The sequence below is a fragment of the Mauremys mutica genome, chromosome 7 (assembly GCF_020497125.1).
Source record: "Mauremys mutica isolate MM-2020 ecotype Southern chromosome 7, ASM2049712v1, whole genome shotgun sequence".
Lineage (NCBI taxonomy): Eukaryota > Metazoa > Chordata > Testudines > Geoemydidae > Mauremys > Mauremys mutica.
Window position 1 is genome coordinate 37,938,802 of NC_059078.1, and position 16,773 is coordinate 37,955,574.

General features: G+C 44.3%; 2 protein-coding genes across 4 annotated transcripts in view; one reads left to right on the forward strand and one right to left on the reverse strand.

The window, feature by feature from the left end:
- Positions 1–16,773, reverse strand: part of SYN2 (synapsin II) — a 440,231-nt gene that overhangs the window by 60,232 nt on the left and 363,226 nt on the right. For both annotated transcript variants that reach the window (XM_045023283.1, XM_045023284.1), the window contains exons 6-8: positions 10,276–10,338; positions 6,749–6,891; positions 2,504–2,578 (exon numbers count right to left, since the gene is read on the reverse strand). In XM_045023283.1, coding sequence (XP_044879218.1) covers positions 2,504–2,578; positions 6,749–6,891; positions 10,276–10,338 — 281 coding nt within the window. The remainder of the gene's footprint in view (positions 1–2,503; positions 2,579–6,748; positions 6,892–10,275; positions 10,339–16,773) is intronic.
- TIMP4 (TIMP metallopeptidase inhibitor 4) overlaps positions 4,713–16,773 on the forward strand; it is a 96,353-nt gene continuing 84,292 nt past the window's right edge. For both annotated transcript variants that reach the window (XM_045023287.1, XM_045023288.1), the window contains exons 1-2: positions 4,713–5,163; positions 5,504–5,617. The gene's annotated coding sequence lies outside the window, so the exon portion shown is untranslated. The remainder of the gene's footprint in view (positions 5,164–5,503; positions 5,618–16,773) is intronic.

Here is a 16,773-nt window from a genome sequence, read left to right on the forward strand (position 1 = left end):
TGCTGCTCCATCTGCAGGCGCCGCCCGTGCAGCTCTCATTGGCCATGGTTGCCAGCCAACAGGAGCTTCAGGGGCGGTGCTCGGGGTGGGGACAGCATGCAGAGCCCCCTGGCTGCCCATCCACATAAGAGCTCGAGAGGGGACATGCTGCTGCTTCTGGGAGCCGTGCGGATTGGGGCAAGCCCCGGACCCCATTCCCCGGCAGGAGCTTGAGGGCCAGATTAAAACATGTGACTGGCCAGATGCGGCCCCCAGGCTGTAGTTTGCCCATCCCTGGTCTAGATAGAAGGGGGAAGAGGCTGGACAGCAGGGAGCTGTCATTCCCCTTCTTAAATTTAAATATGGAGATATACCTATCTCATAGAGCTGGAAGGGACCCTGAAAAGTCATCGAGTCCAGCCCCCTGCCTTCACTAGTAGGACCAAGTACTGATTTTTTGCCCTAGATCCCTAAGTAGCCCCCTCAAGGATTGAACTCACAACCCTGGGTTTAGCAGGCCAATGTTCAAACCACTGAGCTATCCCTTTTCACCCTTATAGAAAAGGCTGGCTTTCCTGTGTCTGTCAATTCACAAGTGGGAATGAATGAGTGTAGTTTCCAGATTCAGAGAAACTGAAGGGAAAAAGGTTATCATTGGTGAAGAAACTTTATTTTATCTTTTCACCACCTAACCACTCTACAAAAAGGTGAAGATTCTTTAGCATCATGAAAACAAGGATAGGACATTTTTACTGTGCATAATTTGTTTAACTTCAAAAAATGGCAACAGTTACAGAAGTAGAAAGAAGAAAAATCTCACAGCTGCAGTAAGGCTCCAGAGCTCTGTTTTCAGGGGACAGAGGCCTAGGCATAGCCAAGGAACATACAAAAGTGAGCAATATCAGAGTTCTGGGGCTAAGCTCAAAGTGGTATGGCAAGGAAGAAAGAGCTTGATAGGGCTGCAGGAAATATCCATTTACTGGGTTTAAGAGCAGGGGTGAGCTGCAGCGGGTTCGCACGGGTTCGCGGGAACCCGTTGTTAAATTTTAGCAGCCATTTTAGAACCGCTTGTTAAGGGCTGCTAAATTTAACAAAAGTTCCCGCCCACTCCTCTCCTGCTCCGCCCCTTCTCCTCCCCCTCCCCTGCTTCCCGCGAATCAGATGTTCATGGGAAGCCTGAACAAGCAGCATGGAGGCAGCCAGCAGGTAAGCTGGGGCGCGGAGGGGGAGGGGAGGTGCGGCTGGCTCAGCAGCTCCCGGTCCCAGACCGCGGCTCCCTCCAGCCCAGCGCCGGCCGGGGAGTCGGGCCCCGCGGCTGCCGCCGAGCGGCCGGGCCCCGGTGCCAGCCCGGGGAGTCGGGCCGAGCGGCCGGGCCCCGGTGCCGGCCCGGCCCGGGGAGTCGGCCCGGCCCGGGGAGTCGGGCCGAGCGGCTCGGCGAGTCGGGCCGGCCCGGGGAGTCGGGCCCCGCGGCGCCGGTCGTGGTCCTGGCAGAGTGGACCCGGTCCCCAGGCAGTGTGGTAAGGGGGCAGGGAGGGGGTGGGTTGTGGGGGGGTGGATAGGGGTCAGGGTAGTCAGAGGGCAGGGAACAGGGGGATTGAATGGGGGCAAGGGTCCCGGGGAGCAGTCAGGAAAGAGCAGGGTTGGATGAGGTGGTGGGGGCACTCAGGGACAGAGAGAAGGGGTAGTTGTATGAGGTAGGGGTTCTGGGGGGCCATTGAGAATGAGAGGAGGGGTTGGGTGGGGCGGCAAGGGGCAGTCAGGGGACAGGGAAGGGGGGGATGGGTCAGGGGTCTCGGAGTGTGTGTGTTAAGGAACATGAGGGGTTGGATGGGGCACGACCCCCCCCCACGGAGGGGGGGGAAGGAGGGAACCCATTGTTAAAATTTTGGAGGGAGGAGGGAACCCGTTGTTAAAAATTTGGCAGCTCATCACTGTTTAAGAGCCTAACAAAACACCTGGACTGGTGTCATGGGAGAGGCCTCAGTACATCCCAGCAGCTGAGAAGAACTCAATGTGTAGCCCAATGTAGTGTAGAGGTCCCGAGGGAAAGAATATGCTATTCAGCAGGGCTACAAAGAAGAAAATGCTTTATGTGGCTGAAATTAAGACCAGCCTGTTTGGTTGCACAGGAAAAGAAACTTAGCTCAAGGTAAAGAAAATATATGGATGGAAGCAGGAGAGGAAAAGTACAATATACCAGGAGGAGAAGTCTGCTGGGGAGAAGAGGAGAAGTGACTAGTGGACTAATGCTGTGGTGTGAAGTGCCTGAATAGAATCCTAACTGGCTTGAAGGTGAGTGCATAGATTTAGATTTAGGAATCTAAATAAGGATGTGGGAGCTTACCTTTAAGGCACCCACTATTTCGAAAACCTTGGCCATATTATCTCAATGACTTTTTCAAAAGGAACTCTTGGACCTTCAGTTAACACTAATTGCACTAGCATCAGCCATGGGAATTTTTAATTAATTTAAAATGAGAATTATTTAAATTTCTAATTAGTCCATACATGAGGCTGCACTTACCTATCTGACATAGCGATTTGTTCCAACATTGCAGAGCCAGTGTTTGTCTTCCAGTTTCCAGATATGGAAGTCCTCCTGAGAGAAAAAAAAATACAGACACAATATTAACTGAGTACCTATTGCACACTTACATTTACTGTCAGTAAACTGAGCAGACATCTTCACAATCTTTCTTAAGTTGATCTTATTTTCACACAAATATGATACCAATGGTTACCTCGGTTTCTCTCCTCGTGCTGCTTACAATATAACGTCCACACTGTCAAGAATTCAACTGATAACATAAGTCTCAGTAAAACATCATGCATACATTTTATAAAGTGTGATAATGGCAGTTCCGCATGCCCTTTTGCCTGTTCACTTTCATAATTATTGTGACAACTGTTGTTTACTGGTGATATTATTAATAGACTATTATGAAATTGCAACTATGAGTGGTGAGTATGGATGTACCAACATTGTGAACTAATTCTAAATGCATAGCAAATAACAGGAGACAAAGAAAGCTTCAGGTCCAGATATCAAATCCATCCCAAACTTTCATTTTAACCAATTATAGAGTTAGGCCCTAACAGTGATATTCAGATGCATATTTTGAACCACTGCAAGGTTCAGGACTATTCAGAGTCATTGTTCCAGTTTGACCCTAATCAAGATAGACTCTACCTGTGAAATTTGGATCTAGCTTCAGGCCCTGATTCTGGATCCTTCTCAAATTAAATTACATTAAATTAATCTTCTATTTCTAATGATGTCATTTTAAAGCCCACTAAACAAAAGCTACTCTCTTTTTATGTCTATAATAGAGCATCATCATCATCATTACATTTTATAAATGAGTACCTTTTAAAACATTTTGGCTTTTTAAACCAATGATGATGGATAGTACAGAGAAGAGGAATGTATTCTGTAATTGAAAAGACTGTACTAGAAATGGGCAAAGGATACAAACTGTCTAAATTATGACCTCTTGTTTCCTGCTGGCAAAAGAACAGCAACACCTGTAATTTATGAGAAGTGAATTACAGTGGCAATAGGCTTGTCTCCATCTTTCTATAAACCTAATTATGAGCTTGGGAAGAGGTATCAATCCATAGAGTAAAAGATTTTAAAATATATTAATTGAATAAACAAATGGAGTAATTATGTATTAATTAAGGAATCAAGTCCTAGCATATTAGAATGCATTACACTTGTGCGTATCATGTATTTTCAGCTCATATCCATCTTTGTGGAGTTTGAAGAGAAGCAATGTCTTAAAAGAAACAAAGAATTTGAGATTAATATAACACTTTAGCTCAAGTTTAAAAGGCTTTTACCCCCCTCAAGTTTGATGAAAAAGCACTTGCATTTCTATTCTGGCCAGTGACTTTTCTCCATGAAGAGGTGCATAAATTACCATACACTGTACTTGCAATGCTAATGTGGTATGTTGATACTACAGTACAGGTTATTACTTTAGACTGATGTGAACACTAGACATTACTTTTGTTGTTTTGGTCAGAGAATTATGGATTCAATGTGTGCTGCTTTTGGAAAGAGAGGGTGGGGATTTAAGATCAGTTGGTACTTTTGTACATATGTGTATGTTTTCATTGTGCTTCACCCTTTTTTATTACATTTCCTTGAAATCAGATGTAATGAATCCTGTACTAGTAGCTGTGTGTGTATCATGAAATCTTTTGAGGAGCTGTGGTATTTGGAGCGATCCAACATTGCATTTTGGCTATAATCTCCACTGACAAATGTTAAACATCCCTTTTTTTGTGAGTCATGGATCCAGTTTGTACCACAATTTCCCACAGAATTACAACACAGAAGCTCTTAATAACACTTTTTAAACTACAAAAACAAATGTTCTGCTGGCATTTTCTGTGATTGCTCTTTAAGTACTGTGTTTCTGTGTCATAGCAGAAAATGAGAACCAGCTGTAGAACAAGATACTACTGACAAAACTTACATGAATGCATATGAGGTGTTGCACTGTGATTTGGTAAATCACCTGCTTTTCATGTTGCTTTAGAGTATATAACAATAGATCAATATTTTTTTCATAAGAATCTAGGGGAATAACAGCTAGGCTCACAGTGTTCAGCCACAATCCCCAATCTTGGAGAAAATGGAGATTTTAAAAAAAGTCTGAGGAACATACCACCATTTTAATTCAGTTTTTGAGGTCTATTTTCCTATTTGCATTTTCAGAGTGAAAAAAAAGTGTTACATGTGGTAAATAATATGGATGAGACTCCTAAGAGAAGTTTGGTCTGCAGTCTATGCAACAAATCTAGGGCCCAGCCCTGTGAAGTGCAGAGTGCTCTAAACTCCCATCAACTTCACTGTTGAGGAGGTGCAACATCTCAAAGAAGGAGCAGCTCACCACCTTGTACTATTGAACCATCAAATTGCTCATATGGACTCTGCTTCTGCTGGTGTCATAACCATTCAGCAGTTGTACCTTACTGCTAAAACTGTGCTCCTTCTGAGCCATCAGATGAAAGATGCTGACAAGGAGGTCAGATGCGTCATTTTTTCATATAGGGCCATGACTGTTTTCTGAAAATTTGCAAAAATGCTTAAAGCATTTTACTGACATTTTGCTGAAATTTTATTGTAAGAATTATCTTCAGGAAGGATTTCCAAGAGACCCAGCCTTGGTCCCAGTGAGTATTTTCTGTTACAGAAGTTCATTTGCTATTTGTTTCTTTTTCCTGTGTTTTTGTATTTTTGTTTAATTCCATGCTATGTATATTAATGCAGCATTTTCTGAAACAAATGGTAGAGATGTGTTAATCTCAGTGTTTCTGGTTTGCTTGGAGCCCAATAAAATTAGGAGTTAGGCTGTACTTTAGCTCAAATATAACAATAAATAAAAAAAATAATATACAAGAATACCTTCTCCTTTCCAAAATCATGGGAATCCCTAGGTGCATACAATATATATTGTGTCCATTGGATCAATAACTGAATTATGAGTAATAAATTTATGTCTTGATCCTGCAGTGACCCCTGAAAAGACAGAGCTGTGAGCACCCACTCCAAGCTCTACTGACAACAGAAGAGCTCATGTACATCTGACTAAAGGTCATTACAAGATTGGGGTCTCAGTTATATCAGGTGTGGTTAGAATGAAATATTCTGTGCCATTAGTTAAGAGTTATACATTCAGGTCTCTCTGTGAATGAAAATGACCTAAGGTTGTCTCAAAGCTTTTTAATAATAAAATTGGGTCTTGTTGCTGAAGGGATTTAAAAAGTCACCTATAAAACAATCAGACCACACTTCCTGTTGTTGGTTCCCTGAAACTATTTTGAGAAATTGCTATGAAAGAATTGACCCACATGCAGAGGTGAAAGTAAGCCGGAACGCCATGCCGGACCCGACCGGCTTCCCCAGGCTGGCGATTTAAAGGGCCAGGGCTCCTGCTGCTGCAGGGAGCCCTAGGCCCTTTAAATCACCTCCCGAGCCCAGCTGCCGGAGCCCCAGGGTAGGGCAGCAGGGCTCCCTCAGAGATTTAAAGGGCCTGGAGCGCCGCTGCAGTAGCGGCGGCCAGAGCCCCGGGCCCTTTAAATCTCCCCTAAGTCCTGGGGCTCCCAGCTGTCACTGCAGCTGGTAGCTCTGGGGGTAGCTGGAGCCCCAGAGCTTTAAATCTTGGTTTAAAGGCCCCGCCTCTTCTAGTTGAGGCCCTGCCCCTGCCCAGGACTCCAGCGTACCGGTAAATCCTTTAACTCACTTTCACCGCCGCCCACATGGGAGTTGTAAGTAACCATTCTGGAATGTCCTAAGCATGTGTTTAATTCCTCCCTCCCCATTCCCCCTCCAAAAAAATAATTAGAAAGTACTTTGCCATCCTTTAAAGTTTAAACCATTTGAAGTAAAGTCCATTTTTGCACTCTCCACAAGACCCCTTTTAATTTCCAGTTTTATAACCTCTGTATGCTTTCCATTTGAAATATCACATTTATTTATTTTATTCTCTCAGAGCATTTCCATTGTTATTTCTGTAACAAACAGAGTTCAACAAAATGCATTATTAATATAAACATGAAACAGCTGAGATATTAACACTTTTTAAATGATTGAAAATGTCCATCAACAAATTAAAAAAAGGCTAAAATACTTTCCTCCCAAAAGTGCTGATAATAGAGAACTATTTAAAAAGAGGTATTAGATTTCAATCAAGTGAACTTTGGTGGTGCTTTGTAAATACTGAAATCAGAAAATGAAAGGAGATCATTTTTGGCTCACATGTATGCTTTGTAGTTACTGCCTATCTTTTGGATCCTGATGTCGTATTTGGAGTCTATGAAGGGTTCAGTGGTGGCGTAGGTTTGGGTAAGTGCTACCACACTGGCTATGTCCTGAAAGTCGTAGTGGTTGTCTACCTTAACCTGTTGTCATAACACAAACAGCATGAGGAAGAGAAAAATAACAAGAACAATAGTTAAGCATGTACTGTAAAATGCAATTGCAAATGACTCCTGTGAGAAATATTACTTTTTATAGTGTTAGATTACAAAACAAAGAATGGACAATTTATCTGAGCTGTAAAAAAAAGCTGTAGTTGTTAAAACTAGAATATGGCAAAAATATTCCTGCAATAAGATGTGTAATTTCTAGCCAGAAATTTAACCTTCACTGTTGTAGAAGGCAATTATCATGTATCGATATTACATTTTGTTTGAGGAAACCCTTATAAAATACTGACGTTTATTTTTGTGTCACATAAACAATCTCTAGGAATAGTTCTTTATAGGTATTTTATTGTAGCACTTTGGCATTTCAGTTTTTAAGGATGCAGTGAACAGTATTTCTGTATGGGATGGATCAGTTATAATAAGAGGAAGGAAGGAAAGGAATACAAAAACCCAACCAAACCAAACAAGAAAAAACTAATTGCATTATCTTAACCATGAATTCTGGAGTCTGTTTATACCATTATATTGCAAGACACCTCTCCTGATTGGGAGATGTTTGTTAAAGGATTGAATTCTATAGTCTTAATCCAATATGGTTCAGCTGTTCTGGCCTTCAGGCATCTTCATCAGAGCCCAAAACACAAACGGTTGCTTATAGGACTTCATATTTAATTTTGAAATAAGTAAATACACCTATTGGGTATTTAGTATCTGTGTTGTACTTTTAAATAAGGTGACAGGCATACTAATGAAGATTTTGAGGAATAATGTGAAAACTGAATGTGTGCAAAGGCATGTGTTAGGTGTACACAAACTTTACATCAATGTTTTAAAAAATGTTTTAAAAATGTTTTGATAGTCAGGAACCAGTCCTCCAAGGTCCTAAGTGTTCTGAACTGAACTTAACTGAACTTATGCTCAATAGAAGCTGAGGGCACTCATCATCTGACAAAAATAGCTCAGTATCTTGAAGGATGAGTTCATAAAAGCAGCAAAGAATCCTGTGGCACCTTATAGACTAACAGACGTTTTGCAGCATGAGCTTTCGTGGGTGAATACCCACTTCTTCAGATGCATCTGAAGAAGTGGGTATTCACCCACGAAAGCTCATGCTGCAAAACGTCTGTTAGTCTATAAGGTGCCACAGGATTCTTTGCTGCTTTTACAGAACCAGACTAACACGGCTACCCCTCTGATGAGTTCATAGTTGTTTCAAGGTGTAACCATGTATATCAGAAGAATGTTGAGTCTAATAACTTGCACAGTGGGCCATATCCTGCTCCAACTGAAGTCTTTGGGAGTTTCACCACTGACTCAGTGGGAATTGGACCAAGCTCAATGTTAACTATAAGTGCCTGGATTCAAAATTTGTAGCAGCTTTGATGTCAAAGCAGCCCAATTATATTATCACAACTTTAGCCATTTCCACCAACTTTTGGATTGAAAGAAAATTTTATCCAACAAACTAGAACATTTTATAGGCCAAATTCAATGGTGATGGTTAGGAATCTGTGTAAGCTGGTCAGAAAATATATACAAGTAGAAAAATGATACTGCACTGATTTGGCATTAAGTAGGTAATGTACAAATAGGGGTAACATTCCCTCACAGTAACTGTTATGGGACGCAGGTAATATGTACCTGGCACTTCTATTACACTAAATTCTGAAATGTATTTGGCCCAGAGATTTCCACAGGCATTACACTTCTTATACACCAGGCGGAATTTACAAGTACACTTCTACCCCGCAGTCCTCAGGAGCCAAAAATCTTATCATGTTATAGGTGAAACCGCGTTATATCAAAATTGCTTTGATCCACCGGAGTGCGCAGCCCCACCCCCCTGGAGCGCTGCTTTACCGCGTTATATCTGAATTTGTGTTATATTGGGGTAGAGGTGTATTAATAAAATGCCTTTTTATTAACATTCTGATCTGCAAAATGGATGAGAGTAAAGAGATTACAATTTAACTAAACCTGTAAAATCTCATTCTCAATTCCTCCTCCTGTCTACAGTTTAAATTGTGTGTTCACAATAAAACTTAATTTTTACCATTCACTTTCCCCTATTCCAGATCACAAGAGAATTTTGAAAAAGAATTGAAAGGCTGATTTTTCCGAAATCCTTTTCTAGAAACTCGATAGACAGATAGATAGATACAATGTACTAATGCCAAAGTCTTTAATGGTATAAATACTTAAGTGGGAGTCGCATTCAAATATTTGAGAACAGTATTTGGCCACTATAGTGGAAAAATTATGAATATAAGGAAAAAGTTAGATGGTATAGAAAGAATACCATTAAAGAACCAATGTAGGTGGGAGAGGAGGAATAATGGAGTGACTAACATTAAAAAACCCTCAGACAAAGAGGAGTTCATAAACTTTCCCCAAATCAAAAGAGTAAGAACATCCAGCGTGGTAAAGTAACAATGTGGATAAGATAAAAAGGTTCTTGGTTTTGTTTTTTAAATTCAAGTATATTTATAGACCTCTTAAAAAAAGATTGGTTGCTTAAGCCAATCAACTCCTAGTAAGGATGTTTAAGCAATTACGTTGTTCCGTCATGGGATATTTCTGTTTGTGTCCATATTTAGTCAATAAACATGCAAATGACAAAAATCAATTTTCTACTATTCAACACAGAAGCTCTTAATAACACTTTTTAAACTACAAGTTTTGGAAATCCAAGGGGATAAGTGTCATTTGATGACACTTTGCCCTTGTTCATCTGAATATCTCTTAGCACTTTGTCTACCAATTGAGTACCTGCACCCATTGACATCAGTGGAAGCATAATTGAGCCATACACTCAAACCACCATTGTGAGATGTAAGTGATATAGAAATTGTTTTACCCACCAGTGAAATGCAGTTGCCTCTGGTTTGAATGCAGCAAGTGTGCTGCAACGCTACAGGACAGGAAATGAAGAAAAATACTGTATCCAATTGAAACTACTATGGGAATTTAGGAAGATGTAGGAAAATTGTATTCACCAGATTCTCAGACCTGCAAATCTTTACTTGTGCTTATAAACCTGACTTTTCAAGTAGTTCTGCTGCAGGCAACAAAATTATCATATAAGGCCCTGATTCAGGAACGCATTTGAGCATGTGCTTAAGTACATTTCTCAAGGCCAGAATTTAAGCTGTCTGGGGATGTAAGCAGATGCTTAAGTACTGTCCTGAATAGGGACCCAAGTAAGGCTTTGCAGAATCAGAACCCTGAGTTGGAATTTGGCCAGCTCACAAGTTTTAACACCTACTGTGGAGAAGTTTATATATTTTAATATTTAGACAATTAAAATGTAGACTAGCACCAGAAAACCCCTAGCATATATATAAATAGGACCTGCACCTTTCCCATGCCTGAATGAGCATGTCCAATCTTCACGACAACTGGAAATGCTGGCAGTGTTAACTAAGAGGGGAAGAAAAGAAAAACAATATTAATTTAACTGACTGTTGAAGTCATGAACATTTTAATATTAATGGAAATAACTTCTTCTGAAGTAGCTGTTCAGGATTCATTAGAATTTTTTTCATCCTGGTTTAAACTTGCCTGCATATCTTCATCTATCAAACTGGTGTTTGCAAGAGCATCATCATTACTATGTTACATTCCTCTCTGTCCCATGTAACACTGCCTTTAGTTTATACAACACAACAAAAAATGCAGATTTTAGAAGTATCCATGGATTGCTCAGCTATTTAATTTGAACCCAAGTGTTTGTTTAAATAGAGCTGTGCTACATTATGAATTACATGCCCATACAACATATTAGATGATTGCATAATCAAAAGCTACATTTCTTTCTTTTGATTCAATCTCAGAAGATAATTTTTTTTATGTGAAGAAGTTTGAAACTTCATTTATTGCAAAGCTCTGCTGAGAAAAATCTTCTTCATAATAAAGATACACCCACAATATTCTAACTCAGTTTAGGATTCCAACACAGAGAAGACCTTTATCCTCACAGCATGTAGCATTAAAAACATTTGCCACTCTCCAGTTAGAACTTGATTTGTAGCGAAGCTGAAAAACATGTACCTTCCATTGATAACAGCCATTCTCATGTTTCTCAGCCTGCTCAGATTCAGCCACAGAAGATCTCCTGCAGGTGACTACAGATAGCTGGGAGGGTGGATATTGGCTTTTTAATGGCATCCTCTGTACCTGTAATTTGAATTTCTAACTTGATACCCCAGGGTTAGACCTGGACTGCCCATTATATATTTGATTTGCAAGCCAGGTAATTTTTGGTGAAGAGTATAAGAGCCAAATCCTCTTTGTTAAAGAGGGCACTTCATCTCTCATGGATTTCAGTGCTCCATCACCAAAGCTGGTTCTTACCATGCTCTTCATGTATGTGTGTGTGTTTGAGGGGAGGAAGAGAGAAGACTTATCTCCTCAGAGCCCATCAAACCAAGGATATTACTAGGGAGAATAAAGCAAAGTGCCAGAAATAAATAGCACATTTCTACACCACACCTTGCAGGGTGGATAAAAATCAATGATTTAAAAAAAAATCGGATTTTTTGATAAAATGCTTTTTGTGGAAAAAACCTATCTAAAGATAGATACAGTATAGCTCAAAAATATCTCACCGTGGAACAGGAATTATAAATTCTATAGTATGTGACAATATATTCATGTAATGTTTAAGAAAAGTTTTGTAAATGAATTCCATAAATTCATGGATTAGGGACCCAATTATATGGGGTTCCAGGGGCTTCTGTACAGATTATTTAAATTAATCTTTCTATCTACTCAATGGAACTCAGTGCTCAGTCTAGAACAGTGGTCCCCAACCTTTTTGTGACCAGTAGCACATTCGTGTTTTCAGAAGAGCGTGGCGGGCGCCAACAATTTTTCAAGGCTTATTTTGTATTTGTACATTAAATAATACAAAAAAAATTTAATATTACATAATATATGAATCCAGAGAGAAGCCGGATAAAAGCCGCGAGGACAGAGAACACCGGTGCCCGCAGCCCTGGAGTACTCTGTCCCGGGCAGGCGTGGGGCCGTAGCTTCTCTCCCCTGCTGGGCAATAGGCGGGCCCCGCACCTGCCGGGAACAGAGAACACCGCACCTGCAGCCTGAGTTCTCTGTCCCCGGCAGGTCCCCTGGTGGGCACTAGGTTGGCACACATAAATGCCCCGGCGGGCACCATGGCGCCTGCGGGCATCACGTTGGGGACCACTGGTCTAGAAGATACCATCAGAGATGCTTAGTTTTGTGTCTCCAGAGAGAACATGCTTGTTAACAGCAAAAATGTTTTAAAATAAATAATATATAGAGGTGAGAAATAACAGACCTCAACCCTATTGTCTCTCTGCAAATTTGTGTACGCAGAGTCAATCCCTTACCTCTCTCTAAAAGTGCAAAGTTTCAAAAAGTTGAATGAATAGAAGATTATTGGGGACGGAATAGATCTGGACAAGAAGTAGTCTGGAGATAAATGTGAGAAGGGAGAGACAGGCAATAGAAACAAACGTGAAATTGTTTGAGCAGCATATTCCAGCAGCCTTGAGGTCTTTCTGAGGCCTGGTCTACACTAGGACTTTAATTCGAATTTAGCAGCGTTAATTCGAATTAACCGTGCACCCGTCCACACCAGGAAGCCATTTAGTTCGACCTAGAGGGCTCTTTAGTTCGAATTCGGTACTCCACCCCGACGAGGGGAGTAGCGCTAAATTCGACATGGCTATGTCGAATTAGGCTAGGTGTGGATGCAAATCGAACTTACTAGCTCCGGGAGCTATCCCACAGTGCACCACTCTGTTGACGCTCTGGACAGCAGTCCAAGCTTGGATTCTCTGACCAGCCACACAGGAAACGACCCGGGAAAATTTGAATTCCTTTTCCTGTCTGGGCACTTTGAATCTCATGTCCTGGTTGGACATCGGGGCGAGCTCAGCAGCACCTGCAACGATGCAGAGCTCTCCAGCAGAGGAGTCCGGCCAATCCAAGAATAGAAAGAGGTCCCCAGCATGGACAGACCGTGAAGTCCTGGATCTGATCGCTGTGTGGGGCGATGAGTCTGTGCTTTCGGAGCTGCGCTCCAACAAACGGAATGCAAAGACCTACGAGAAGGTCTCCAAAGCCATGGCACTCAGAGGATACAGCCGGGATACAACGCAGTGCCGCGTGAAAATCAAGGACCTGAGACAAGGCTACCAAAAAGTCAGAGCGGCAAACGGACGCTCCGAAGCACAGCCCCAGACCTGCCGCTTCTACGAGGCACTGCATGCCATTCTAGGTGGGTCTGCCACCACTGCCCCACCAGTGACCGTGGACTCTGAGTATGGGATAGTGTCGAGGGGCAGTTCCTCGGCGATGTTCGCCGATGGGGACGATGAGGAAGGGTTTGTGGAGGACGACGCAGGCGACAGCGCTTACAATACCGCTTTCCCCGACAGCCAGGATCTCTTCATCACCCTCACAGAGATCCCCTACCAACCCTCCCCGGCCGTTAACCCGGACTCAGAATCAGGGGAAGGATCAGTCGGTAAGTGCTATAAACATGGAAACATTTATTTTTTAAAAAACAGGAATAGAAAATATGTAAAAACTATATAAAACTTTTGCTTAAAAAACTATATAAAGAGAAGGTCCACACAGATAGGGATGGAACAGAAATCCTCCTGGGACAGTTCCACGAAGCTCTCGGAGAGCAGCTCGAAAAGTCTCCGCAGGAGGTTCCTGGGGAGAGATGCCTTATTTGGTGCTCCGTGGAAGCACACTCTTCCGCGCCAGGCCATCCTAATGTACAGCGGAATCATTGCCTCCACCAGCATTGCAGCGTACGGTCCTGGTCTGTGCAGGGATTCGAGCAGCATCCGCTCTCTCTCTCTCCGAGTGACCTGCCTCAGGCTAATCTCGTTCGGCGACTGCTGCATCTAATTAGGGCAATTAGTGTACTGTTACTATTGTGAATGCTTGACTTTTACTTTGCATAGCAATGACCTTCGCTTAACAGCCACGTGTTGGAGGCCACAGAGGAAAAGCATACAGTGATCTTTCCCGTGCACAGCCGCGAGGGGCTGGAACAGGGTCAGACTTTATGCTTTACAGATTGCCTTCAGCGGGAGGGCACAGCTATCCATTAACTGTTAAGCAGCCTATAGTGTAGTGCTTACCAGGCCTGGCTGCTACACGGATTCAGCTGTACCGCCCCGCTTGTCCGATCTCCTGTGCAAGACCGCAGCCAATGAAAGCGTATTCCGAAATCTCGAACTTGTCCTGAGAGCTCGTGAGACTAGGTGCCCTGTATGGTCTTGTTCACAGAAACTGAGTAGACTGTGTTCAGTGTTCGCAAACATGTATCTTTTCAAGGAAATCACTTCCTTTTTCCCATCACACAGCTGCGGCTCTTTCACGAACTGCCCCGGCATCCCCCTCACAGAGGCTGGCGCAGATTAGGCGGCGAAAGAAAAAGACTAGGGACGACATGTTCTCGGAACTGATGGCTTGCTCCAGAGCCGAGGCGGCCGAGCAGAGACAGTGGAGGGAGACCCTATGTCAGCACCAGCGCTCACACAGCGAACGGGAGGACAGGTGGCGGCAGGAAGACCAGCAGGCGACTCAAACGCTGCTTGGGCTAATGAGGGAGCAAACGGACACGCTCCGGCGCCTTGTAGATGTTCTGCAGGACCGCAGGCAGGAGCAGAGAGCCCCCCTGAACTGTATCTGCAACCGCCTTCCCCCGCCACAAAGTCCTTTCCCCCCCTCACCCAAAATCACAAGAAGGAGGGGCGCTAGGGGCCGTGAAAACTGTCACTCCACCCCAGCAGAGCGCTCATGTACCAAACAGCTCTCATTCCCTAAAGTGTGAGAAGTGCTTCCCTTCCTGGATCACCCAGTCCCAAATCCAAGTTTCATCCCCCCACTGTGTAGTTGAGTATTAAAAGTAGTTTGTTGTTATTCCCTGTTTCCGTCACGTTTTCCTTGTCAGAAGACTTTGTGTGAAGGGGGGGGAGGGTTTTTTTAATTGCATAGGACAGCCTCCATTACCAGGGTACAGACTTGGGGGCAGGATCAACAGCAGGACACACACAGACTGCAGTCACTAGGCACTAGGGTCATTCTGGGAGGTGAATGCTGCCCCGGGTCAGTCTGTGAGGTGTATGCTGCCCCAGGGTCCTAGCGCCTGACATCCACAAATGGCAAGGCAGGCTGCCCTTACCATGCCCTTCCCCCCTAGCCATGAGCCTCTCCGATGCCCTGAGCCCCAGCAAGAGCCCTCATCCACGGACACATACTCACCCTTCCCACACACCCCTCACCCCTTCCTACGCCCCAACCCCCAGCCCAGAGCCTGCATCCAAACTCTGTCCCAAAGACGGCACCCCTCACCCCTTCCTGCAAACCCACCCCTTCCTGCACACCCACCTGCAACCGTCCTCCCCCCAGAGACCGCTGTAGGAGCAGGAGCCTGTCATTCCTCTAGTGTAGAAGCGGTCTGGACATCAGTGCACACCGTACCCACCACAGTCCGCGTCCATGTTTCCACCCTTGAACAGGAATTCATAATTAAAGAAAACTTTATTAATAATAAGTGTTCCATTAAAGTTATTTTAAAACGTGCGTTGGAAGGGGGGAAACCTCGAGAACGGGGTATGTAACCGCAGATCGAAGTCAACAGTCACTGAAACAGGCTCAGGTTCAGCTTCTCTGTAAATCAACTGGAGAGTCATAGGTTACCCTGCTCTCCGAGGAACCTATCTTTCAAAGCCTCCCGGATGCACAGCGCTTCCCGCTGGGATCTTCTATCGGCACGGCTGGCTGGCTGAGCGTAATCAGCAGCCAGGCGATTGGCCTCAACCTCCCATCCAGCCATAAAGGTCTCGCCCTTGCTCTCACAGAGATTGTGGAGCACACAGCAAGCAGCAATAACAACGGGGGTATTTTTTTCGCTGAGGTCCGAGCGAGTCAGTAAGCTCCGCCATCTCCCCTTGAGACGTCCGAAAGCACACTCCACCACCATTCTGCACTTGCTCAGCCGGTAGTTGAAGAGTTCCTTCTCACTGTCCAAGGCGCCTGTATAGGGCTTCATGAGCCAGGGCATTAGCGGGTAGGCTGGGTCACCGAGGATCACTGTAGGCATCTGCACATCCCCAACCGTTATTTTGTGGTCCGGGAAGAAACTACCTGCCTGGAGGCGTTTAAACAGACCAGAGTTCCTGAACACATGCGCGTCATGAACCTTGCCCGGCCACCCCACGTAGATGTTGGTAAAGCGTCCCCTATGGTCCACCAGTGCTTGCAGCACCATAGAAAAGTAGCCCTTTCGGTTAATGTACTCGCTGGCCTGGTGGGCCGGTCCCAGGATAGGGATGTGAGTGCCATCTATAGCCCCACCGCAGTTTGGGAATCCCATCGCGCCGAAGCCATCTATGACGACCTGGACGTTTCCCAGGGTCACTACCTTTGAGAACAGTTGCTCAACGATTGCGTGGGCTACTTGAATCACAGCAAGCCCTACGGTAGATTTGCCCACGCCAAAGTGGTTCGCTACTGACCGGTAGCTGTCTGGCGTTGCAAGTTTCCAGAGGGCTATGGCCACTCGCTTCTGCACAGTCAGGGCTGCTCGCATCGGGGTGTCCTGGCGCTTCAGGGCAGGGGACAGCAAGTCACAGAGTTCAAGGAAAGTGCCCTTACGCATCCTGAAGTTCCGCAGCCACTGTGATTCATCCCAGACCTGCAGCACTATGCGGTCCCACCAGTCCGTGCTTGTTTCCCGGGCCCAGAATCGCCGTTCCACACCATGAACTTGACCCATTGCCACCATGATCTCCACGGCGCGGCGTACCCTGCTTTGTGAGAGGTCTGCGCCACTCTGTGACTTCC